Genomic DNA, 27,872 nt, shown 5'->3' on the forward strand with positions numbered 1-27,872 from the left:
ACAGAGACAGTATGAAGCTGCTTTTGAGGTAAAGTGTCTTGCCGAAGGGCATAAAGCTGACAGTTCATGAATAGTACCTTTGTGGAGATTAACCTTATGGTTATGAGTCAGATTTGAACTAGAACAAAAGATGAGCATAGTGGTTTAAAAAAGAAAAAAGAAAAAAAGTCTCATGAGGAAGTACAACAGTCAACATACAATATTTTAAATTGTATTGTCACCTGTAATATTAAAATGCTTAATACAGTACAGAAATTATAAAAAATAGTAATAATAATATTAAATGTAAAGTATAGTATATTTTGGACAATAATGTTGTGTTTGTTTTTTATTTGGTCATGGTAACATCTAACTGTAAAAACAGCGGAACTTTGTCTAAAAATATTTGCATAGTAGGGGAGACCGGGGACGGTTGCAACACTTTCTGCATTTCTCTCAGTTACTCAGAGACTATTTGGACTATATATTAAACTTGCATCTGTCTGCTAATTACCCATACCATTTAAAGATGATTACATATGACATATCGTTCACAGTATTTATTTGAATGGAAGAAGCCAGATGTTGCAACCGACCCCGACCCAGGGACGGTTGCAACACAACCCAGGGACGGTTGCAACATGTTAAAAATACCTTAAATCTCACTAATTAACTTTAGCTTTTTGTCTCAATGAGCAAAGAATTCAGAAAATATTAACTGTTTTAGGCCTACAATAATATTATAGTATTATTTATTTATTCAATAATATTATTGTAGCCTATTATTTATTTATTTAGTGATATTTATCAAATAACAGTTACTGAGTTTTGTTTGTTTATGTGTAGAATATAGGCCCACATAGTTTCAGTGTGCAGGTGTTACAGATGCTATTCAATCTCCATATTTCAGTGTCAAACAGAAAGAATTTAACAATTTGCAATGCAACAAACTTTTATTAAACATGCAATTTATAACTTGTTGCAACCGTCCCCAACCCTATCAGCCATGACAGAACATTATATGCCTGCTAGACACACTGACTTTGACACATGCTAACCATGTCAACAAAACAATAATTCAAACTAAGTAATTTTTAATTAATTCATACAAAATGTCAGGACAGTATGGCAAAAATACATCTCATGAAAAAATGTACTTGCATACCTCCAAAACAAGTTTTGTTCAATAAATGCAGCAGTTGATGCTGAATATGACTTCTGTATTCTTGGTGGGGGGAGGGTCTAACTGTGCATGTGCAGTATGAGTGACATCACTCTAGCTTGTTTCTGATTGGAGAAAAATTGTTGCAACCACCTCCTGTTGCAACCATCCCCAGTATCCCCTAATTGTATGTGAAGAGAACAAAATTATTCACTTCAGTTTTTTCTTGAATTACAGATTGTACTGCTCTAGGTAAGGATGTTCTATCAATATTTAAGACTATCACATTTAAAAAAAAAAAAGATTTAAAAAAGGTAGCACTTTATTTCACAGTGTCCTTGTTACATGTGCATCTAGTTATAGTAATTACTATAAATTGTGCATAATTGCATGTAACTATAACACATGTGCAAAGTACATGTGGTTAATTAGTATTACTCAGTACTTAAATGTAAAATTTGTACATGTAACACGGACACCTTAAAATAAAGTGTAACCAAAACAATTAATTATTGATATATATTCATGTAAGACAAAATATTAACATGAAAATACGAATCATAATAAAATCCTAATGAGGAGACACACAGAAAATATCATTCTTAAAGATTTGGGAGTATCTTAAAAAAAAAAAAAAAGGGCGAGACTGTAAATTGTCTTCATAGTGTCTTTGTGTGTGTTTGTATCTGCAGAACTCAAGATGTATATCATTCCATTCATTTCTTTTCTTTTCATAATGGATGAACTTGTACTGGTATCTTCAGGTGAGTTCCTTGTCTAACTGAAAATAAAATCATCAGAAAGCTTTAGACCGGTTATAAGAAAATTAATTTAGCTTTAATTTAGCACCCTGAATTAATCATTTTGCAAAACAAGATATTTTAAGGTGTTTGTGTGTTTATATTGCTGTTCTGTTTTCAGACACTCCAGTATATAATGCAGAATTGCCAAGCAGAATAACAGCACTGAGCGGCTCTTGTGTGCAGATACCTTGTACATTTGAAGTGCCAGAGAACGAACTGAAGAATGCAGAAAGTATATTTGGCTTCTGGATAAAGCATGATCATGCTTTTCTCAGCTCAGGGAGTTTAGTTTATAATGGAAGTACAAACATCAGCAAAGGATTCAGTCGTATAGAGATAACTGGAAATCTTAGTCAGCGTGAATGTACCACAGTTTTCTATGATGTCATGAACAATCATTCAGACAATTATTACTTCAGGGTGGAAATACAGCCACAGGATTGGAAATACACATATCTGAATCCCATCAACATTTCTGTCTCAGGTAAGTGGGGCTCCACCCTAAACTATATGAATCTGTTGTGACATTTTAAAATGACTTCCTGATTGTGATTCATGATTGTGAAGGCCCTGAGTATTTTTTTTATAAAAAATAAATTAAATTATGGTGTCCTCATCAGAGAAGAGAAAGTCTGTTCATTCGGCTGCCGTATTTGTAACACCTCCGGACAATTATTTCGAGCATCCAAGACAAAATCCTATCTATTTGAATTGGGGAATCCTGAAATCTCAAAAACGGTTTGCCGAACAAACAATTGCATATTTCAAATCCGCAACGAAATCCCATAAATGTTGTTTCTTATGCTCAAATAGCATTAAAAAGCATATTTTTTTAGGCTAGACCAGCCACACAGCACATGTGCAGTCCTAAGCGAGTCACAGGTTTCTATGGGAACCAGAGCTTCTGCAGTGACGCAATGACTTTACCGATCAGTGATTGGCTCTTTTATTTAGAAGGCGGGACGTATTCCGCCATATTGTGTATTGCAGTAGAAGTGTATGGGATCAAATTCCCGCCAAATATATAGCGGTCACGTATAAAAAAATAATAAGCGTGAATCAAAAATTTAAAAACACATGTAAAAATATATTGCACAAACTGAAAAAAAGAATGCAAAATGATCAGAATAGCAAACAACGTGGTCACGGATCAAAATATAATAAGCGTGAATCAAGAAATAACAAGCATGAATAAAAACTTTAAACACATTAAAAGTTATTTTGCAGAAAACTTAAACTTATGGTCATGTTTTCTTAAAAAGTATGTTTTCCTTGGTTTTATTACTGTGTTCTTTGTGCTTTCTTGCATTTTTTGCTCATATTTTACTCTTTTGTACACTTGTGCTGTTTTTCTCTTCGCTCTTCTTTCTATGTTCTGCGCTTGCTTTCCCAAATGTTGCAGTTCGAGTTTCATGTAAATTAGGGCGGGCTTAAGCGTCACCATTGGTCCACTAGTTCTAGATTGACAGCTACTCCTCTAGCCAATCAATCGAAGAGGGGAGTTGACGTCACACCAATGCGACTCGTGGCTACTGATGCTTATGTAGGAGTACAAGCTGTTTATGTTTGTACAATTTCTTCAATTCCATTATAATATACTAAAATGTTATTTTTCTAATACTTTTATATAGCCTACTGTTCAATTTCTTATTTGTGCTTTGTTATGTGCATTTATTAAATTATTTTCGCTTGGCATACCAGCGTGATTACGTCACCGCACACTTCAGTGGGTGGTGCGCGCCCGTGATGCACTTCATTCTGAGTAAATATAACAAAAAAAAGAAGCACTGCTGCGCTCTCTTTTATTAAAAAAAGGACAACACTTAAGGTGTTTGGGGTCATTTTGACCCCAAACTTTTAAAGAGCAATTGCATAAGGAAATATAATTTTTTTATATGGAAAACTATATATCTTTTTTTTTATTTACTTCTAAACTATCCATTTATGCTGTGTTTTTGTGGAAATTTTGAATTTTTTTACCTATTTACTGCACAAATACATAACTAGGCCATAAATTGGCTCATGAAAAATGATTTTTAAAAGAAAAAATCACTTAAATGATGATCATAATTAAATATAAATAGTTTCTGGACATTGCTCTATGTGTTAGGGATAGAACACTGCCATCTAAAGGTTAGTTGAAAAACTTTATTTCTTATAGGAAAGGAATTAAAGTGCAATGGCCAAAGATATCCAATAGAGGGCCATAGAGAATCATTAATTCAACAAGCTTGTTCCATGTTGCATATGTGACATGTGTGTGTTTGTGTGTGTTTGTGTGTGTGTGTGTATGAGATAGAAAGTTCGTTCCACTTTGGGTTTATGCTCTAGGACCAGACCTTGATTTAAATGTAAATTTTTTTTACATTTATGCCAGTTTTGTTTATTTTATTTGCCAATTTCTATAAAAATACTCTCTGTTGCAGTGACATACATGTGTGTGTTTGTGTGTGTGTGTGTATGAGATAGAAAGTTCGTTCCACTTTGGATTTATGCTCTAGGACCAGACCTTGATTTAAATGTAATTTCTTTTAGATTTATGCCAGTTTTGTTTATTTTATTTGCCAATTTCTGTAAAAATGCTCTCTGTTGCAAACACATACATTTGTGTGTTTGTTTATGTGTTTGTGTGTGTGTGTGTGTGTATGAGATCGCTCTACTTTTTATTTATGCTCTAGGACCAGACCTTGGTTTCTATGTAGAAATTTTCAGATTTATAATGGATTTACTTTTATTTTTTTGACAAATAAAATAAAAAAAAGTCATTTTTTTCATTTTCCCATTCATTTTCAATGTGGGGTCATTTTGACCCCAAACACCTTAAAAGGTAAAAAAAAATGTACACACCTTTAGGACAACCAAATCAAGCCCAGTTTTTTTGTGCATGTTTAGATAGATTATTTAGGAAAAGTTCCAGAGTTTCATGCCCCTGAGATGAAGTTAACACTTTTAAAAAATGAAGGAAAAATCCATTGGGGTCTGTGAGACCCCAAACACTGATTAAAGGTTAAATTTTTCTTTAATCCTTACTCTTTTTCAGGAGTGCTGCACTTACTTATACAGGGGAAGACGGCAGTTCAAATTAACTTTACAAAGACTTTCAAGCAGTAAGCTATCTGAACTCTGGACATAAATAATTCAATTCATCTTTTTTGAGATACATGAGAATGTTAATGTGCACACTGGTAATTGGTGTTAAACAATATTACTTGGCTCATGATGTCAATATGCTAAGGCTGCTGTAAGTAAAACATCCTGCAGTTATGAAACACTACAATTCGTTGCAAAAACTAAGTTAAAAACGGCCATTGTCTGAAGACTTTAGGACTTTGACCTGTCAGCGCTACGCATTGCCTACCTTTTTTTTTTATTAACCTCGCCAAATTTGACAAGATTATTGAAAATGATTGTGTTACAGAGAAGATATACAGAAACCAGTTGAATTTAATACAGTGATTTATTACAAACTTATTGTGTTTACTTACATAGCTACATAATTGCATATTACTTTAGGATTAATGTTTTAAATATAGCTTAAAATTTGAATACAGCAACATCTCCATCAGCGATAGGTAACGTTGTTTCTAGAGTGCCGCTGTCCTGCAGAGTTTAGCGTCAACTCCGATTAAAAACCTGACCTGTCTTAAATATCCTAAAGACGATGATTAGCTGGTTCAGGTGTGTTTGATTAGGGTTGGAGGAGCTAAACTCTGCACCCAGGACCGACATTACCCATCCTTGTTATTGATTAAATATGAAAGTAAAACGGCCAGTAGGTGGTGGCAAGTTACTGCTCGGAGAAGATCGACGCTCGCGGTGCCAGGTCCAGTGCATTAGAGGTGAATGATGGATAATCAGACAGGCATAACTGTAACAGGTCATCGTTAGGATGACGAATTATACCATATTGCCAGGTATACGTACATACCGGCAACAGGTTGAGTTGCAGGCACACATGCAGTTTAAAGGTGTCCTGCCACGGAAATTTTTTTGCCAACTGAGTTGATTCCCCTGTATCAGAGCCATAGAGAGAGAGAGTTGCGACACTCCCATAGACCTCCGTTGTAAATAATGGCGGCGCTTTTAACCGCCTACTTCCGGGATATGAAGATCGGAATAGTTCCAAACACTGTCATTTGGGCGTTGGACACCATTCACTTACATTGCTGCGCGTCGAGTTGTTCCAGAGTTAAGTTGCCGAAATATCGACCTCTTTTGAATTGTCAACTGTCTATATTGTATCAGAGGCCCTTTGCGATGCTTATACTGGTCTTCATTTGTACATGCACAGCGTAATTATTTATATTTTATGTTGGTTGTTTCAACCAATTTTCAAGCACTGCCTGCTAGCTAACGTTAGTTAGCTAGCGCGACTTCGTCAGCTAAGAGTTCGGTAATGAATCGCTACCACCTTTATAGCAACTTTTATTTAATTTAATTTTTTGGGATATACTAACTTTTCATTATGTTATTATTGTCTTGAGTGAAGCGGCTTGTGAGAACAATGCTGGACCTTTAGGATTGTTATGGCCATCACCATGGATCACCTGCCCCTGGTTTTTGTTTTTCTTGTTCACACACACAAGCACACATTTTTGTTGTCTGTCATTGTTTAATAAAAAATATTTTATTTGAAAACCTTCATTTGTATCAGCCATGCTTAAATTCGTTTTTAATCTGTTATAGTTTTGATAATGTGTATGGCCTTAATCTTAAAATAATATTCTTAGTCTTAACATGATTATGTTTCACGTTATGGTCCTGGGGGTGGCCACTTTCATCAGAAGAAGTGAGCTAGCTTCTAAGCGAATTCTGAACGGACCGCCACGGCAGACCTCTTTGCGTGATCACGAAGGTAATGGCTGAATCAAAATTTATAAGCAAAATCACGGGAATCAATAGCCTAATACAGCCCAGTTGTGCTAAAATAAATATCATGAGACGTCCATCATCAGATGAATGATATGGAAAAGTTAAGTTAGAGCCGCTAGAGCCAGTGCTACTACCCATGCGAACATGAACACTAAGCTTTTCCCTCCAAAAATATAGCTTAAAACTTATCTCCAAATGCAAAACTGACATTAACAAAATGCAATAATGCAATAACAGCTGAAAAAGTACTTGGGTGTGTGTTTTATTTTATATTTACCGTTCAATAATGCAATCGCTGCTGTCTGTCCCATAGAAGAACATGACAGCCAGCGTACGTTTTGGAACTATTGGGGCTTACATGAACCACGTGACAGCCATAGCGGCGACATCAAAGAGTGTCGCAACTCTCTCTCTCTATGGCTCTGCCCTGTATAACAAGTTTTTTTTTTTTTTTATAACTTTATTGAGTTTTTCTCATCACAATAAACAATGAAGACGTTTGCCAAAGAAGAAAAATGACATTCTCAAAATGTACAATATAAATCTTATTATATTATAAACTAAGAGTCACACCTCCTGCAAATCATCTGAAAAGACATTTTCTATACTGTTCACATGACAAGGGAGAACAAACTAGATTGAAAGAACTCAAAACAATAAAAATAAACTAAAACAAAATAAATAACATAACAAACCAAATAAGAGGGACTCATCTCATCTGAAGTGTTATTAAACTCTTATGCAGTTTTTTAGCCTGGGCATTCTCAACCTTTATAAGACAGTTTTGAAACAACAAAAGTTCATTTTTAAGTGCAGACCATGTGGGGGAGGACTTAGCAAATCGACATTTATGTATATAATATTTTGTTGCTATAATTAGATTATTGACCAAAAATTCATCATTTTTATTTTGTAGGATTACACCCATCTGAATGTTTTGATATGAAAAGAAATCTATGTTTATAGATCTGGAGGACAACAGGTTGTGAAGAGATTTCCATAAATTCTGAGCCGGTTGACATTCATAAAACAGGTGTTCAGTTGTTTCAACATTAATGTTGCAGATATGACAATTGTCTACCTCAAACTTGAATCTTTTCTTTACAAACTCATTAGAGGGATATATATTATTTATTGTTTTAAAATGTACTTCCTTAAATTTAGGGAGAATTGGATATTTTAGGAATTTTGTTCTAATTGAAGATATTTCAGATTTGTTATAACCAAGAAAGAAGAGAGTGCTTCTTGTTCTACCCGGGTACAAAATGTTAACAAGAGTTTGCTTAAGGAATTTATTATTACATTTTGTATCAACCAGGTCCACATAATCGATTTTAATTTTGTGTAGTCTTGGTGATGCAATGTTCAAAAGATTATTCTTTATTGCTTGAATAAGGACCTTTGGAATGTTCTGTGTTACTTTGTTGTAATCCACAATTGAGCAGTTAATATTATATTTAGAATTAAATTCCTCCAATTCAAGAATATTACCATTTTCATCCAATATATGAACAATTGACCATATTTGTTTTTCCCACCAGTCTTTCAGAAACATAGATTTCCTTCTACACAATATAACTCTGTTGTTCCATAATGGAACATTGTGGGGACTGAAGTTATGTTTAAACATCAGTTTCCACTGTAACAAAACCTGTTGATGAAAAGTTGAAAGTTTTATAGGCAATTTAGATATTTCAAAGTCACATGTTATTAAAAATGTAATACCTCCCACTTTATCAAAGATATATGCCGGTAAGGAGAACCATATCTCTTCGCCATTCCTCAAAAAGGATTGGAGCCATTTAATTTTCAATATTCCATTCATAATTTCAAAGTCGATTGCCTTTATGCCCCCTTCCTCATAATTTTTCAACAGATCCCCTTTTCTAATGTAGTGATGTTTATTTTTCCAAATAAAATTAAAATTGATTCTATTAATTTCTTTAATTAACTTTGGAGAAATAGCAAGAGAGTAGGATGGATATATCAGTCTGGAAATAGATTCAATCTTGGTCAACATCGTTCTTCCAAATAATGTTAAATCTCTTTGTAACCAACTGTTTAAAATTTTTCCACATTTATCAATATTATCTTGGATATTCTTTTTTTCACTTGTATCTGAGGATTTGGTAATCCAAATACCTAGATATCTAATGTCATTTTTGACTGGTATATTATATAGTGAGGATTCAGAGCAGTTATGAATGCTCATCAGTTCACATTTACTCAGATTCAGATATAAGCCCGATGCTAGTGAAAACCGCTCTATTACTTTTACAGCCTCTGGTATTTGTTCCTTATTTTGTAAAAACAGAGTTGTATCGTCAGCAAGCTGACTTATGAGTAACTTGTGGTTGTTTATCTCTAAACCTTTAATATTTGAATTTTTGACCGCAATTGCTAGTAGTTCAGTCACTGCAATGAATAAAAGAGGAGAAATACTACAGCCCTGTCTTATTCCTCGTTCAACCTTAAATCTAGGACATGTACCTTCTGAGAGGGAAACACAGCTATTAATATCCGTATGCAACATAGTGATCATATCAAGAAACTTATTTCCAAAGCCAAAGTGTCTCAGTGTGTTAACAATAAATAAATGTTCCACTGAATCGAATGCTTTATGGAAATCCAAAAAAAAGATAAAACCATCTTCCTTAATTAAATAATTATAATCAATGAGATCCAGGACCAGGCGGATGTTATTATGGATGGATCTTCCTTTAAGAAAACCAGATTGTGTTGGGCTGATTAATTTAGATATACCCGTCTTTAATCTTGCTGCCAAAACTGTTGTTAGAATCTTGTAGTCTGTATTCAACAGTGTAATAGGTCTTAAATTGCTTAATATTTTCTTATTTTTTCCAGGTTTTGGAATCAATTTTATTATACCTTGTTTCATAGTTTGCATCAGTTCTTTTTGATTAATACATTCATTTATAGCCTGAAACAATAGGTATTTTAAGTCTTCCCAAAAGTGTTTATAAAAATTAGATGTAATACCGTCTGGTCCTGGCGAACGATCAGAAGCCATTTTTTTTATAGCATAGTCAAATTCTACAATTCTTAGTTCCTTATCACAAACTTCTTTAAAATTTTCATCAATAACAGGAATCAAGTTGTTAATTTTATCAAAAAAAGATGAGGCATCTTGTTCTGAGTAGGAAGATTTATAAAGATTCCTATAAAAATTGAAAACTTCTTTTTCAATGTGTTTGGGTTCTGTACATTCCTCTCCATCAACTGTTAGACTACAAATCGAATTATATTCTTGTCTGCGTTTTTCTAATTTGCAGAAGTATGCAGTATTCTTTTCTCCTTCTTCAATCCACCGGGCCCTGGATCTAATATATGCACCTTTAGCTTTATCTATATACATTCTATCCAATTTGGATTGCAAATTACTTATTTTTTCTTTGTCCTCTTCACTCCAATCTGATTTACTATAAAGTGTCATGAGTTCTTTAACCACAGTTACTTCTTGAGCTCTCTTTTCTTTATTCACTTTTTTACCAAACGTTATTGAATACTTTCTAATACTAAATTTCAGAAATTCCCATTTTCGTATATATGTGTCTAGTGTATTGTCATTTTTTATATCAAAAATAATTTTTTCAATGGAATGACAAAACTCTGAGTTTTTTAGTAACTGAGAGTTAAATTTCCAATAATCTTTTGGTTTGTTAGTTTTATTACTGTTTCGGATTTTCAGGTTAATAATACAATGATCACTTAAAGGACAGTTAGCAATTTCTGTTTCTGTGACATGATCTGATATTGAGTTTGCTATCAACCAATAATCAATTCGTGATTTGTTTTGACCATTAGGTTTATGCCAGGTAAACTGTTTCACCCCACTATGTAAACTTCTCCAGATGTCTATCAATTGGTTATTATTAGCAAAAGCTTCCAAAATTGGGTTTCTATGTTCACTCAATAACTTGGAAGGCCATCTATCCATCCACTCATCAGGAGTTAAATTGAAATCCCCTCCAACAATAATATGATCTGTGGGGAATTTTGCTTTTAGTTCTATGATAACTTCTGATATTTGATGTAACAGATTTTGATTCTTGTTATCGTTGTTATAACCATATATGTTAATCAGAATAACAAGATTAGCATCAATTTCCAAAACACAGGCTATCCAGTGTCCCTCCTTGTCTGCTTTTTCACCCAGAATCTTACCAGGGCATCTGTTGAAACATATGGCAACTCCAGCCGACCGATTTGTCCCATGACTGAAGAGAATTTTATCTCCCCATTGTTGTGACCAAAACTTAACATCAGATATATCAGAGTGAGTCTCTTGAAGAAAAGTGCAATGTGCTTGTTGCCCTTTGCAAAACAAAAAGACAGCTTTTCGCTTAACTGAGTCTTTAAGTCCCCTTGTATTAAAGGAAATAAAAGAAAAGTCAGTATTTAACTGAAATACAGAACACATGAACAAATGAACTTTTTGTGAGAAAAAATTAAAATAAAATAAAAAGTAGGGAGGTGGAGTAAAACCGTTGAGGTAGAAGTCCCATCACCCGAACTGATCCACTATATATTCATTTCAAGCTCTAGTTTCAGCCCCTAACTTAAGTGTCCTCCATAATACGCTTGCCTTCGATGAATCCAAATGGGCCCCTGAAGCCTGCAGCCTTTCCTTCCTTTCTAGCCTGGTCGATTTTGGGCCAGAGAGCCTGTCTGGAACGCCAGTCCTCTTGAGTCAGATCTTCAGTAAAGCGAATCCCCTCTTCTTTGCAGATTGGAGAAGTTTTTGTTCGCCTCCAGATGTCATCTCTCACTGCTCGTCGCACAAATAAAATGATTATTTGTCGTTGCCGGTTGTCCATCCTTCTTCCCACTCTGTGGACAACGTCGACCACTTCATCCATCTTTACCGCCAGGTCCGGTGCAATCCTGCGAAGAAGCTCCACCACCTCCGTTCTTATGTTTTCATTAGCCGTTTCTTTTTTCCCTTTGATGCGCAGGCACCACCGTCTTTTGTATCTGTCATTGTTCAATACCTGACCCCTCATGTCTTCATTTTCTTTAGTCAGTGTCTCCACTTTCTTTTCCAGGTGTTTTATTTTCGTTTTACACTCTTTTAGCTCTTCTGTGTTGAACTGCACCGATTTAGCAATAGAAGCTAGCATGGAGCTGTGCTGTTGCAACTGCGTGCTAAATTCTTCCATGCGGTCGTCTACACGTTGACCGAGAGAGTTGATAGCATTCAGTATGGTCTCGGTGTTTGTTTCTTCCTGAGACATACCTTTCGTTTTCTTCTCCAGGTGTGTTTTTTCGGGGGTTTCCGCTGGAGTTGTCGGCCCTCGTTTGTTCTTGCTAACGTTAGTCATATCTGCATAGTCGTGTTCACTCGTCTTCACACAGCTTTCAAATGGGAGACTTTTTTGCGCCGGAGACTTTCCGCTGTTGTGTTTCTTCATTTTCGTGCTGAGAACTGGACAAATGGCAGTTAATAGTGGATATGTATTTTTTAATTAACTATAACATCGGGACTTCCCGAGGAGCTCAGTGAGATGCGACTGCACGGACCGCCATCTTACCGGAACCCCCCGCCCTGTATAACAAGTAAGCATCAGTAGCCACGAGTCGCATTGGTGTGACGTCAACACCCCTCTTCGATTGATTGGCTAGAGGAGTAGCTGTCAATCTAGAACTAGTGGACCAATGGTGACGCTTAAGCCCGCCCTAATTTACATGAAACTCGAACTGCAACATTTGGGAAAGCAAGCGCAGAACATAGAAAGAAGAGCGAAGAGAAAAACAGCACAAGTGTACAAAAGAGTAAAATATGAGCAGAAAATGCAAGAAAGCACAAAGAACACAGTAATAAAACCAAGGAAAACGTACTTTTTAAGAAAGCATGACCATAAGTTTAAGTTTTCTGCAAAATAACTTTTAATGTATTTAAAGTTTTTATTCATGCTTGTTATTTCTTGATTCACGCTTATTATATTTTGATCCGTGACCACGTTGTTTGCTATTCTGATCATTTTGCATTCTTTTTTTTCAGTTTGTGCAATATATTTTTACATGTGTTTTTAAATTTTTGATTCACGCTTATTATTTTTTTATTCGTGACCGCTATATATTTGGCGGGAATTTGATCCCATAGAAGTGCACCTTATTTTTATATATCTGTATGACTTGATGCTGCTGCAAGAGGCAGTGGAAATTATTTTGAATAAAGATTATGAGGGGATGATTACAAAAATTATATACATGGATAAATCAATCATATAAACTGCAATATTCAATAAAAAAATGTATTGTCCATTTTGATTTCATGACGAATTAAAAAATGTATGCAAAATATATGATGCACACATGCGTAGGCAAATTCGCAATTCACATGCACAAAAAACAATTCATGTGCATGAAAAAAAGTATATATTGAAAAAAATTATATATTGACCAAAATGTTATATATTCATTAAATACGTTTTACAAACGCAAAAAACACTCCACAGATGTCCAGCTGCTCAAAAAGTTTTTAATGTTTAATATTGAATCTGAAATTGGAAAGTGTCATCAGTGTGTGAATCGCCATGAATTTCTGTGTGTATTTTGAGACTTTCCTGACAGCCTTCACACACGTCCATCGTACTTTTCAGCCAGGACTCAAGGAGCACGGTTTTGCGCAACTTTTGCACAATATGACTTGATCAGAATGGAAATTAAATATTTACATCAAACATGACGAAAAAGACAGGTTGGTGCATTTAAGTAAAGTAAAATGTTTTTGGATAGTAGTTTGTTGCGTAACACTTTAGAATAATGGTCCATCCATAATAGTATAGCTGAAGTGTTAATGTAGTTTTGTAGTCCATTACTTCCTGCATAGTTACATAGTAATGAGGGACCATTATTCTAAAGTGTTATTGGTTATTGTGACTAAAAACACATTATGAGGACAGTGTTGATAATGAAGCATGCAATTTGCTGAGGTTAGCACATTGTTTAGCGTAGCTAGGGGAATACACTTTTCCATGATTTTGCTTGTGCATTTGTTTTCATTTACAGCACAAATGTGTCTAAAAGGGTGAATTATCAATAGTTATGAGATTGTAACATTTCACCAACTGACAGGCAAATTCCATGCTTCCTTATCAATACTGTCCTCATAAAGTTTTGAGTCACAGTAAGTTACTATCCAAAAACATTTTGCTTAGACGTGCATCCAAAGACTTTAGATATACCAAGATTATGTACTCGTATTACTATGAATTGGAGAAATTGCAACGTGCAATTGATAAGGAGTCGAATCTAAAAGAGTTGAGTCAAGGTCAGCTCTAGCACATAGGCCGCTGTACGTGAGCTGTATCGTTCAGTTTCGTTCCACCAAGTGGGGCACTAATTTTTCTTTTGCTCAATATGTTCAACGTTAATAAAAGATATCCAAGCAAAAAGTTCTCCACGCATTATCCTGCAGTTAATGAGAAATTGTAATTTATTGGCGCTCTATATTGATTGCGTATTGAGACGTCTAAAACGGTTGAGCTCGATTTTCAACCAATCAGCATCGAAAATGTAAGTAGGTCACAGCCGAAATCAAGCCAATATCACTACGCACATATGTAAACAGAGGAGGACGTAAGCAGCGCATCTTCATCTGATAGCGGCGATCAAGCTCGATTAACACCCGTAAAGTGTATTCTTCATGTCGGAAAAGATGGTGGGAAAGGTCCGCAGCCCTTTACTGAAGTCCGATGGGAAAAAATCAAGCAATGTGCGTAGGAATGGCTCAAAACGTCGGACACTACGGAGCTAACGTTAGCTATTGCTAATAAACATGTTGCCCTCCTGGACAAACTGGTCTCTGATGTCCCAACAACTACGGGTTTCACCCGGCCTGATATCGGCGTTTTATAGGCTAGACAAAAAAAAACGCTTGACTTGTGTGTATGTGCTGGGTAGGTTAAGGGGTCGGGTTAGTGTGTGTATGTGTGAGAGAGAGAGAGAGAGGGAGAGAGGGAGAGGGGGAGAGGGAGAGGAAGAGAGAGAGAGAGGTAGGTAGGTAGGTAGGTAGGTTTAGGGGTCGGGTTAGTGTGTGTGTGTGAGAGAGAGAGAGAGAGAGAGAGAGAGAGAGAGAGAGAGAGAGAGAGAGAGAGAGAGAGAGAGAGAGAGAGAGGTAGGTAGGTTTAGGGGTCGGGTTAGTGTGTGTGAGAGAGAGAGAGAGAGATGGGTAGGTTTAGGGGTCGGGTTAGTGTGTGTGTGTGTGTGTGTGAGAGAGAGAGAGATGGATAGGTTTAGGGGTCAGGTTAGTGTGTGAGTGTGTGTGGGGAGAGAGAGATAGGCTGCTGTCAGTAGCCTAAAAGAGGCCTAGAAATAGGGTTTCGTTCCACATATTTAATATCAGAAATATATAGAGATTCCTTAGGACATAGGGAAAACATAGGGAATTTTGCACTTTCAAACCTGTTATCATATAAACCCAAAAATGCCGAATTACCACTTGAAGTACAAAATAAAATTTTGAAATTTTAAACCAGTTTGAAATGTGTGATATACCTGAAGTTGCTATCTAGGGACAGTAAACATGATAAGATTATCAAGAAAACTTCTACTGTAACATTAACATCCCAATTACTTCTCATTATGTTGTTCCAATTCAAAGGTAATATTTGAGGTAAAATCTGAATAACAAATAGAATTAAGCCAAAATATAATAACCGAGCTGCCAACTCTCACGCATTCACCGTGAGACTCACGCTATTGACAATTTTCACACGCTCTCACACCACACATCCATTCTCAGGAAAGCCATTTATTGACCATAATATAGACACGTTAGTTGGCTAGAAAAAGAGCTATAGAGAGTATTTTGCTAAATATGTGTACTATATTACATATTTATTATATTTGTACTTATATCATTAAATAAAGTTGTTATTATAATAAAAAACACATTATATTTAATTTGAGTTATTTTTAACCTTAAATAATACTACCAGCTGATAGGGCTGTCTGTGTGTAGCCTATTTTTCTTGAGAAAAATGAACGCCTATCTTGTGTACCTAATATTTATCCAAATGAGTCAACATTAAATCAAATCACAAGAATTGAATTGAAATCGTGAAATTTCTTTAAGAAATTTGTAAAAAAAAAAAAAAAAAAAAACTTAGCTTACCAGAAATTGTACCATATAAACATTGTAACATGTTGTCAAAATTCAGTTTAGTTACTAAAATGTTTTGACAATCACCAAGTTAAACTCAAAAGTATACAAAGAAAAACACTTTTAAAAATAACACATTTAATGGTGAATTGTTAATTTGCATACACGAGCAGTAACTGCACTACATGTACATATTCACAGGAATGATTATTGTAAACAAGATTTAATTTGGATTTATTTATTTACCTAACGTTACCCATCTCTCTCACACACACACACACACACACACACACACACTACCCAACCCCTAAACCTACCCATCTCTCTCTCTCACACACACACACTAATCCGACCCCTAAACCTACCCATCTCTCTCTCTCTCTCTCTCTCTCTCTCTCTCTCTCTCACACACACACTCACCCAACCCCTAAACCTTCCCATCTCTCTCTCTCTCTCACACTCACACTCACCCGACCCATACACACAAGTCACATACACACAAGTCAAGCGTTTTTTTTTGTCTAGCCTATAAAACGCCGATATCAGGCCGGGTGAAACCCGTAGTTGTTGGGACATCAGAGACCAGTTTGTCCAGGAGGGCAACATGTTTATTAGCAATAGCTAACGTTAGCTCCGTAGTGTCCGACGTTTTGAGCCATTCCTACGCACATTGCTTGATTTTTTCCCATCGGACTTCAGTAAAGGGCTGCGGACCTTTCCCACCATCTTTTCCGACATGAAGAATACACTTTACGGGTGTTAATCGAGCTTGATCGCCGCTATCAGATGAAGATGCGCTGCTTACGTCCTCCTCTGTTTACATATGTGCGTAGTGATATTGGCTTGATTTCGGCTGTGACCTACTTACATTTTCGATGCTGATTGGTTGAAAATCGAGCTCAACCGTTTTAGACGTCTCAATACGCAGTCAATATAGTGCGCCAATAAATTACAATTTCTCATTAACTGCAGGATAATGCGTGGAGAACTTTTTGCTTGGATATCTTTTATTAACGTTGAACATATTGAGCAAAAGAAAAATTAGTGCCCCACTTGGTGGAACGAAACCCTATTTCTAGGCCTCTTTTAGGCTACTGACAGCGGCCTAACAGGAATCGTTTATTCTATTGCTGTGTCTGAAATCGCTCACTTCTTTACTCATTCCCCTGTAAAATGAATTAATGGTAACGATGTTAATAGGCTACTCATCATTTCGAGGTATGTCATCCCTTCAATGGACTAGTGTATTATTTTAATAAAGGGAAATTAGGGCTTCATCCCTGGTTGTGTTTAGTTTCATTTTCATGGACGTTTAGGGTACATTTACATGACAATGATGTGCTAAAAATGGAAACGTTTTTTCTTTGTGCAGATGAAAAAATTATCAAAATGATGTCACTTTGTAAAGAGAGACTACGCCTGCACACATACACATTCTTCTACAGAGCATTCGCGCCAAACGTGCACGTCTATAGACTGAACACATAATGCGCATATTACGCAAAATGATGTTGTGTAAACGTCCCCTTAGTTTTCCCCCTTAAGTTACATGTGTCCTTTGTTCTAGTTTCCCATCAGTCATTAGTTGTCCTGGACATTCATTAACAAGCTCGCCTGTCTGCATTTAGTTCATTATCATTGTGAATTCAAGTTCCTCTTTGTTCTCTGTTTATTTTTTCGGTTCTTGTCAAAGTGTAAGTGAAGTTTGGTTCATTAAATCTTCTGCCTGTTTCTGTATTCTTGAGTTATTTGAGTTTGTAAATAAAGACTGTTTAAATTGATCATCTTTGTCATGCTAACCAGCACCTCCCAACACATGACACAATGACTTCTATCTTGTTCTATTCCTTACTCTGTTTTGATGTAAAGCACGCGAATTTGAGGAAACGATTCCATCAACTCCTATGGTGAGAGTCAGAGTCGACTCCAAAAAACCTAGAATCAAATACCCCTATGAGCAAGATGGCTGAATAAGCCAGCCAGCAATTGGTGAAGTCATCGCGTCATTGCAGTTGTCGTTAAAAGCTGTGTTTGCCAAAGAAACTCTCAGGACCGCACATGCGCATTGGCAGGTCTATTTTTTAACACCGAGCAAAAGAAACCACATTTATGGGACGGTTGCTGCTGGTTTGATAATATGTTATTTAAATGTGAGTGTGGCAAACAGTTTTTGAATTTTTCAGGATTTCCACATTCATGTAGACATAATTTGGTTTTAAATGCCCACAAAGTCGTTGCAGTATGGCCGCAGAGTGAATGGACTTTCCATGAAAATATATTCACAAATCCAACATGATAAACTCATGACGATTTGCAATTCCAGATTCAATATTAAACTCATGAAATGTAAACATTCAAAATTTTTTGTTCACAGTTGTACATCTGTGAATTGTGTTTTGGATTTGTGAAATGTATTTTATGAATATATAATTTTATTGTGTGCACATAACTTGACTTTTGTGAAAATATTTTGTGCATGTGAATTAGGTTTGTATTTTAATGCAAAATAATTTGCCTGTGCATCAAAAAAAAAAAAAAAAAGGTCTTCTCAAGGGTTATTTAAAAAACTGATTATATCCTCTATATGTTTGTGTTTTTGTAGGATGTTGTTGTGTTTTCCTTAAATTTAACAGCAATTTATTCTGTGTTCACTTTGCCCTGTAGATTCACCACAACCTCTCATCCTTAAACCCACTGATCTGAAAGAAGTGATGGAGGAAACAACAGTCAATCTGAGCTGCTCTGCTGAAGCCCCCTGCCCCAAACAACCTCCTACAATATCCTGGTCCAACATCCCTGAATCTGCCAACATTACAACACAGTTACAGGAGAAACCTAATAAAACCCAGTCAGTGTTTTCACACATGACCTTCAAAGCTTCATACATGGATCACAGAAAGAACATCTCCTGCAATGTTACATATCCAAGAAAAACATCTAATGACTCATCTGTGGAGACCACCGTGATGCTACAAGTCCGGTGTAAGTGATTTAGAGTAGTTTTGTTCTTTCATTAGCATTTGTAAAGTGATCCACTGGAGGCAAGTGTAAATGAGAACCCAAGTGCAGTTTATTATAAACAAAACCAAACATGAAACAAAAACAAGGCGTGGCATGAAACCTCAAAACAAGACATGAACAAGCCCAAACAGTGGTCTACAGGAAACAATACTTGACAGACACATGGCAAACATGAGGGTTTAAATACACAATGACTAGACAAGGGACACCTGTGAACACTGAAACAATGAACCAATGACAACATGACAACATGACACATCAGGGGCACGTTCAAGTTCAAAACGGTGCACAACGTTTTGCTACGGTTTCTGGGTTGAACGTCATGTTTCCTGGAAACGGCGTGCACCGGTGTGCAACGGGGTTTGAGATACGTTTTCTCTTGTTTGGTGGGTGTGTCAGAACTGCAGTCCAATCAGCAGCAACATGTATATAAAGCACGCAGTATTAAAGTGAACTCGCACAATGGGTTCAAGGAAAGTAATTTACAAATGTGTTCGATGCAGCTCGGTATACGCAACAACTGAGGATATTAGAAGACATGTTTGTCGTAAGTTTTATTGTAAAAATATAGGATATCAACATAATGATGTAGTTGTTTATATTTTTAGCTTCATTGCAAGTGTATGACATTTGGTATAGAAATAAACAATGGTAATTAAGTGCTTTTCCTAAAAATGAGAAAGAAAATACAGGGTATTAAAACAGTATGAACTACAAATAAAGTCAGTATGTGAGGCTAAATAGATGTGTTTTAGTCTGAATTAGGTAAGATGTGTGCTTCCATTTCAGTTTCAGCAATCCCTTCACTCGATTGGGATTTTCTCTTTTGTTCTGGGCGGCAAGTGCAGTAACTGAAACATCGGGCATATTTTGTTGTATTAAATGATGTTTTATAAACAAAGTTCGGGAGGAGCACGTTCAAATAATCAATCAATCAACTCGTCATCAAACAATTACCATGTCTACCCTATCAGCATGAGAGGAAGCATATATATATTCACTCTGTCAACTCACCTAACATTCCTTGACAGTTTTCAGCAGCATTTGGCTCAGCCCTACCTTCCTAACGTTTCCGAAATGAGCTCTCCCGTCCAATGAAGAATCTTTCGTCCTTCAGGAATCTTTGTCTCAAATCCTCTGGTGTTATCTCGCGGGCGTCAGGCCTAAACAAACGGATCCTCGCCACCACAGGCGAAACATCCGCGATCTTCTTCCGCGCATTTCTCTAAACCGAGAAATGGACAATAAGGCCCGCCGAGCACCACGCTCGCGTCTCGGGCAATGCCGCCCTCTTCACACGAAGAAACGGGCCTTCTTCCAGGACCAGGCCGCCGCAGCAGGCCCTCAGTAAGCCGCGCCGCAGATTCAGTCCCGGCCGGCCAGCTCACACTCTCAACCCCCGCTGGCTCGACTCCACGACTCCAACCGCCCCGTCAGACGTTTCTGTAACCACAGCAACCACAGCTGCCCAAAAAGGCCTCTCTCAGCAGCAGATCCAAGCACTTGGCGCTGGTCATCGGAGGCCTTTGAGAGTTACATCCGCAAAAAAAAAAAAAAAAAAAAAAAAAAAAATAATAATAATTTGCTTCTATATCAAAGAAGCCCAACGAACCCTCATCAGCTAATTCTTTTGCCAACTCCTTATACACCCAACCCTACAAGCCACCACTCCTGCAGGAGCCACGTTCCCCATCCTACCTCGCTTTTCTGCCACAGCAATGCTATTTCCGTTCCAGCCGGAGCTCACATCTCCGTCCCACTCACCTTTCAGATCACAGTTTGAAGCAAGTTATTTCCAACACCACAGCAGCATAACCTCTTCCTCCAACGGGAGCCCTTTCTCCACCCAACTGGCTCTCCAGTCAGTTAAAAAGCAAGTCAACCAAGTTCTTCTACTACAGCTAATCTACTCCACTCCCACAGAAGCTCCGTTACTCTGTCCAAACTTGCTCCACTGCCGCAGCAGTGCCATCTACTCCACTCCCGCAGGAGCTCAGTTCTATGTCCAAATTGTTTCGGATATTTAAAGCAAGTTGAAAAGCAAGTTTGGTCCACTGCCGCAGCAGTGTCATCTACTCCTCTCCTGCAGGAGCTCCGTTACTCCGTCCAAACTTGTCCACTGCCGCAGCAGTGTCATCTACTCCGCTCCCACAGGAGCTCCGTTACTCCGCACAAAATAGTTTGGATATTTAAAAGCAAATTGAAAGCAAGTTTGGTCCACTGCCGCAGCAGTGTCATCTACTCCACTCTTGCAGGAGCTCAGTTCTATGTCCAAAATTGTTTTGGATATTTAAAAGCAAGTTGAAAAGCAAGTTTGGTCCACTGCCGCAGCAGTGTCATCTACTCCACTCTTGCAGGAGCTCAGTTCTATGTCCAAAATTGTTTTGGATATTTAAAAGCAAGTTGAAAAGCAAGTTTGGTCCACTGCCGCAGCAGTGTCATCTACTCCACTCTTGCAGGAGCTCAGTTCTATGTCCAAAATAGCAAGTTATTTCCAACACCACAGCAGCATAACCTCTTCCTCCAACGGGAGCCCTTTCTCCACCCAACTGGCTCTCCAGTCAGTTAAAAAGCAAGTCAACCAAGTTCTTCTACTACAGCTAATCTACTCCACTCCCACAGAAGCTCCGTTACTCCGTCCAAACTTGCTCCACTGCCGCAGCAGTGTCATCTACTCCACTCTTGCAGGAGCTCAGTTCTATGTCCAAAATTGTTTTGGATATTTAAAAGCAAGTTGAAAAGCAAGTTTGGTCCACTGCCACAGCAGTGTCATCTACTCCGCTCCCGCAGGAGCTCCGTTACTCCGTCCAAACTTGCTCCACTGCCGCAGCAGTGTCATCTACTCCACTCTTGCAGGAGCTCAGTTCTATGTCCAAAATTGTTTTGGATATTTAAAAGCAAGTTGAAAAGCAAGTTTGGTCCACTGCCGCAGCAGTGTCATCTACTCCACTCTTGCAGGAGCTCAGTTCTATGTCCAAAATTGTTTTGGATATTTAAAAGCAAGTTGAAAAGCAAGTTTGGTCCACTGCCGCAGCAGTGTCATCTACTCCACTCTTGCAGGAGCTCAGTTCTATGTCCAAAATTGTTTTGGATATTTAAAAGCAAGTTGAAAAGCAAGTTTGGTCCACTGCCGCAGCAGTGTCATCTACTCCACTCTTGCAGGAGCTCAGTTCTATGTCCAAAATAGTTTGGATATTTAAAAGCAAATTGAAAGCAAGTTTGGTCCACTGCCGCAGCAGTGTCAGCTACTCCGCTCCCTCTGGAGCTCCGTTACTCCGTCCAAACTTGCTCCACTGCCGCAGCAGTGTCATCTACTCCACTCTTGCAGGAGCTCAGTTCTATGTCCAAAATTGTTTTGGATATTTAAAAGCAAGTTGAAAAGCAAGTTTGGTCCACTGCCGCAGCAGTGTCATCTACTCCGCTCCCGCAGGAGCTCCGTTACTCCGTCCAAATTTGTCCACTGCCACAGCAGTGTCATCTACTCCGCTCCAACTTGTCCACTGCCGCAGCAGTGTCATCTACTCCGCTCCCGCAGGAGCTCAGTTCAGTTCTAAAATAGTTTTGGATATTTAAAAGCAAATTGAAAAGCAAGTTTGCTCCACTCCCGCAGGAGCTCCGTTCCCCGCAGCAGTTTACTCTTCCGTTCCCACAAGTACTCTATTATCCATCCTTTGTCATCAGATATTTGAAAAGCAAGCCAAAGCAAGTTTGATTCAATGCCGCAGCAGGTTCATCTCTAGAGCTAGTTCTCCATCAAAATTGCTTCCACTGCAACGGTTATAACATTCTTCTCCGCTTCCGCAGAAGTACATCACATATGACCATCCCCAGCCTACCACGTTAGAGGCACACCCATCTGACGTCATGACAACCAACTCCCGTTCGACGTCACAGGAAGCCTTCCAGCAACTTACCCCTTTCCACTTCTGATACCTTAAGCTTTGCACTCTGCAAGTTTTTGGGGGGTTATCAACATCATCATGGCGGCTGTCCTGCATTTATTTGCAGCTTTTTGGGGGGAGTACTCTGGGTTCGGGCCGAATACCGAGCCCGGAGCCCTCTCCTCGGACAGCACGCCAAATACGCATTTATTCTATCTGACTTATTTGTTAGTGTGAACTCGTGAAATGATGTTTTATAAACAAAGTTCGGGAGGAGCACGTTCAAATAATCAATCAATCAACTCGTCATCAAACAATTACCATGTCTACCCTATCAGCATGAGAGGAAGCATATATATATTCACTCTGTCAACTCACCTAACATTCCTTGACAGTTTTCAGCATCCCTCCACCACCCCAACTCCTCACTCTTTGCTTGTTCTTTCACAGCCAGGAATACGGGGGGAGTACTCTGGGTTCGGGCCGAATACCGAGCCCGGAGCCCTCTCCTCGGACAGCACGCCAAAGACGCATTTATTCTATCTGACTTATTTGTTAGTGTGAACTCGTGAAACACATATTTATACCGACTTCATCAGGCTCCGAAAATTCTTCACAAAGAACACAAAGAATGGCCTTCTCAGCTGCCATAGTTGCAACTCTTGCGTCATCAGAACAGTGTGTTCAACGCATCACCGTTTCTGTTTAAAAAACGTTGTGCAACGTTTTGTTGGGGCTGAACGCAGCCCAGACAAGGGAACACATGGCAGGATCACATGACTTACAAGGGATCACATGACAGACAAGGAAACATGACGTGAACAAACCCAAAAACAAAACCGTGACAGCATTATTATGTTCAGATGTCTACTATTATAACATCTAGTTTATCTAAAGAAGTTTCTGTTTTGCCCTCAAGTCCCTCCAAAAGAAACTCGCATCACCATCGATCAATCTGCTCCAGTCTCTGTTGGCACTAATGTGACTTTGACCTGCAAAAGCAAAGCCAATCCATCAAATAACATGACCTTCTCCTGGCACAAACGTGGACAGGAGAATCAGCTGGATTTAGGAGAACAACTGATCTTTACTGTAAGTAGGAGCAGTGGAGGCTGGTACTCTTGCAAAGCAAAGAATGAATATGGTACTCAGAGGTCAGAAGAGATCCAACTGATTATGGAAGGTGAGTTTATTTCTATGTACAGATACTAAACATTATCTGATGATCATCATAGGTAGCTCCAGTTTTATGATTTCATTTTATTTTTAAATGATCTGCACAGCCTATTGACCAACTAATCAGGCTCAGTCTCTTCATTAGATCAGTCTTTGATCATTGGCTGTGTAGTAGGAGTTTCAGCACTTCTGTTGACATTTCTTCTGATAACACTTTTCCTAAGGTAAGATGGTGAATTGTATGGAATAGAGCAACCAGACTTAAGAATAAATGAATTCAGACCTGTCATTTCTCTTTGAAACATATAATCTGGTGTTCACACGTTGTGTATTTTATGAATTTCTTCATTTCCTATCAATACAGAGTTCAAAGAGTAAAGGCATCCACTATTATGGAAACCGACGTCTCAGATCAGGTATATTTTACACTCTTTTAGCAGATCACATTATTTCAAATAGGAAGTAACATAATAATTTCAAATAGGAAGAGCCATAATAAGCAGATATCAATACCATGCGTTTACAATAATGGTTTATTATGTACAGAAACCAAAATCTGAGGAAAGTGGATCCACATAAACAGTCATTTATTATGTTTCCTCTTTCAGGGTCAGGAAAAACAAGTGCAGACCATGTATGATAATGATGGTTTTGTGTCGGGTGAAGAGCTAGAGATGCCAAAGGATGAGAATGACATAGTCCACTATGGAGAGATTGACTTCTCCACTGCCCAAACCAAAATCACCACAGTAGAGGGCTCAGGACAGGAGATGGTATATGCCGAGGTCAGAGGCCCAGGGAAGGAGATGAACCAGGATTAGTTTACATTAGAATAAATGGCTTGAGTCCACTGTGTTATGTAGTAAGCTTTATTGGCTTGGCTTATGGTAATAAAACATTTAACAACTTAATTTTTTTATTTATATATATTACTGTACATCACATTCATTGTTTTTTTCTCTTAGTGATTCCAATGTCTTCCAGTCAGGGCCCGTATTCATAAAGAATCTTAATGCAAAGAGTAGCTCCTAGTGACAAAATTCTAAGAAAATTCGTAGAAATGTGGGCGTTTACTCTTAAAATTAAAGAAAAAATCCTAGTAAAGAAAAAAGTAATTCAGAAAGCATCTTAACCCTTAAAAGAGGTCTTAAGGTCAAAATTGTTAGGAGCACGGATGAGGACTTTTAAGAGGCTTAAGAGTTTCTTTAGCAGAGGAGAAAATGGCAGAAAGACGAAGAGGGAGAAGAAATGTGTTGCAGACAATGAATAACAGTGAGTTAATAAGACGCTATAGATTAGATCGTGCAGGGATCATGTTTGTGACTGATCTTATTAGAGACACGCTAACATCTCCGACACAGCGCAGAAATGCCATAGCGCCAGAAATGAAAGTAATCACTACATTATGATATTTGGCAACTGGGAAAATTCCATGTTTGATACATTAAAACCAACATTCAAACCACCACTTAAATAGACATGCCAGCAATCAGTGTAATTGGAAAGAGTGGAACAATTTTGGAACACAAAGTGAAGGCTTAGAATAGACCCTATACTTAAAATCACTTTTTTTTTTTCTTCTTGGACAACCAACCAATCACAGTCTTCAAAAGATTGTGTCATACATAGCAACGGGGTCAACCCCGCCTCCTTACTAAGATGGAAGTTTTTGGCTTTTCCTTACTCAGAGTTGCTCTCAGATCGGTCCCGAATCGCTTTTAAGCTAAGACTCCTACGTAAAAGTTTTTAAGCTAAATTAAGAGTTTTCTTAGAGGATTCTTAGAATCTTTATGAATACGGGCCCAGGTGTTTAAATGCCACATCATACGTTTTCTTTAATTCTAAACTAGATTTGTTCGTTTTTTCCTGTTACTTCTCAGTTCCAGTTTTTCTTCATTCATTCCTCCATAAATATATCTAATTATCATCCTAAACCTATGTCAGTGCATGCTTATGTTTTAGTCTGATGAGCAAATATTAAACAGTTTTTTGGTAAAAGGGTGACAGAGCAAATGTATTTATAGGATTTTATTGTTTAGAGCATTACACACAGTTAATAATAAAAACTTTTAAAATTAATTTCCAATGTTGTTTTCAGGTAAATTTTGTGTATATTTGTTCATTGCAACTATAGTTTACTTAAATGAAAGCGATTTCAGTCAGATTAGTTCAGAGATTATCTTAAACACCTTTTACGGTCAGGTTATTTCATATTGAAAAAAAATAACAAAACAAAAAAAAACACTTATATAAAAAACATATATATATATAAACATTATAGCCATGGAAATTTTGAAGAACTTCCTGTGAAGTTTTAAATGCTCATAAGGTTTTTGAATAAAGACAGTTATTTAATAAATAATGGTAGTAGAGTGTGTTTTTTAATTACTTTCACTTTCACTTTTCACTTTCACTTTCACTTTATTTGGTCTGTTTTGTGGAAGTGAACAGACTTTATATTAATGCTTCTGTATTTTATATGTAACACCAAACAATGAACTGAATGAATACAGGACTTAAATACAGGAATACAGGAGCTAATGAGTTATTTAATATAGGACACCAGTTGAACGGAATCATGAACCAAGGGAACGAACTGAGACATGGAACTAGGTCAACTTAATATGACAAGGAACAGGAACAGAACCAAACCAGAACAAAACCTAATCCTGACACTTTATTAGGTAATCAATAATTACTGAATAAGATTAGCCTCAAGATCTACTAACTAACTATGACAAATGATAAATAATTACTAATTAATTACTAATCACAACATTAACATGTCGGAGACATAAGCAGATTGCCTTTTTTACCCTGAACATGGTCATAAATTGCATCACAAGAACTCAAGTGTTACTAGTGATCTGGGGCCGTATTCACAAAATATTTTATCTTACCACTAAGATTTCTCCTAAATAGCAGTAAAAGTTCTTAGTTAAGAGTTTCCTCTTAAAACCTATTCACAAAGCTGCTGAGACTCACTTTTACTAGGGAATAGAGAGAAGTCTTTAGCTGAGAAAGGGTGGGGTTAACCGTGTTGCTATGGATGATGTCATCACGCAAACTATCTATGCACACAGTGATGGGGGAGGGGTCTCTTTCAGTGATTTAATCATAGAAATATGATATAAGGTATCATGTTGCCATATTCAAATAAGAGTTTTAAAATAAAAATGTTGCCAAATGCAAATAACGATTTTAAAATGTAGGATAAGTGTCCCTAATTAAACAAGTATGTTCAGCTAATTGTCAGCCTCTAACATGTCTGCATCTCGAGAGATTATGTGTCCAATCACATTGAGAGGATCAAGGCATACAGCCGACTCACATCCCTCCTCCACCTCCACCTCCACTCCTCACTCTCGGCTGGTTCCTTTTTCCAGCCGGGGATACGGGGGAGAATACCCTGGGGTTGGGCTAAATTCCGAGCTTGGAGCCCTCGATCCCCTCGGACAGCACACAAAATAGGCTCTTTTTACCCGTTTACTGGATTCCCAACTGTCGTAAACAACTGCCACAGCTAGGACATTATTTTCTATTTTATGTATTTATTTATTTATTTGAGAAGATTTATATTTGGCATTTTGTCTTTTTATTATGATAGGACAGTGAGTAGACAGGAAGTTAAGTGGGAGACAGAAAGGGGGGGACGGGATTGGTAAAGGTCCACGAACCGGAACTCAAACTCGGGTCACTCAAGCTGCCCACAAGGCTTTCGGCCTAGACAACATTATTTTCAACTTCAATGCAATGTTTTATTTCACAATGCATTCATTCAATGTATTTTGCCTGTACATAAATTAACCTTTATGTCATCGCAGATTAAAATCTATAAATCAAAATATGTA

The 27,872-nt window shown here is 37.4% G+C and overlaps 1 protein-coding gene across 2 annotated transcripts; it reads left to right on the forward strand.

The window, feature by feature from the left end:
- Nucleotides 1–1,332: 1,332 nt before the first annotated feature.
- On the forward strand, nt 1,333–26,383 carry LOC309509907 (B-cell receptor CD22-like). Of its 2 annotated transcripts, XM_082184899.1 has the most exons (8): nt 1,333–1,393; nt 1,834–1,905; nt 2,063–2,428; nt 18,608–18,925; nt 23,765–24,028; nt 24,149–24,245; nt 24,386–24,437; nt 24,630–26,383. In XM_082184899.1, exons 2-8 carry the CDS (start codon nt 1,842–1,844, stop codon nt 24,840–24,842), a joined length of 1,374 nt encoding a protein of 457 aa, XP_082041025.1. In that variant the 5' UTR covers nt 1,333–1,393; nt 1,834–1,841; the 3' UTR covers nt 24,843–26,383. The 2 variants fall into 2 exon arrangements, with proteins under 2 accessions (XP_082041025.1, XP_082041026.1); XM_082184900.1 differs by lacking the exon at nt 1,333–1,393 and having other exon boundaries at nt 1,828–1,905; nt 2,128–2,428.
- Nucleotides 26,384–27,872: the final 1,489 nt, after the last annotated feature.

Source organism: Leuciscus leuciscus (assembly GCF_965113295.1).
Source record: "Leuciscus leuciscus genome assembly, chromosome: 11".
Taxonomy (NCBI): Eukaryota; Metazoa; Chordata; class Actinopteri; order Cypriniformes; family Leuciscidae; genus Leuciscus; species Leuciscus leuciscus.

What these genes read in the sequence shown, in the direction of transcription:
- LOC309509907 (XM_082184899.1), top strand. Translation starts at nt 1,842, where the DNA reads ATGTATATCATTCCATTCATTTCTTTTCTTTTCATAATGGATGAACTT. An exon ending in CGTGATGCTACAAGTCCGGT is followed by an intron (nt 18,926 to 23,764) that starts GTAAGTGATTTA and finishes TTTGCCCTCAAG; the next exon opens with TCCCTCCAAAAGAAACTCGC. An exon ending in AAACCGACGTCTCAGATCAG is followed by an intron (nt 24,438 to 24,629) that starts GTATATTTTACA and finishes TTCCTCTTTCAG; the next exon opens with GGTCAGGAAAAACAAGTGCA.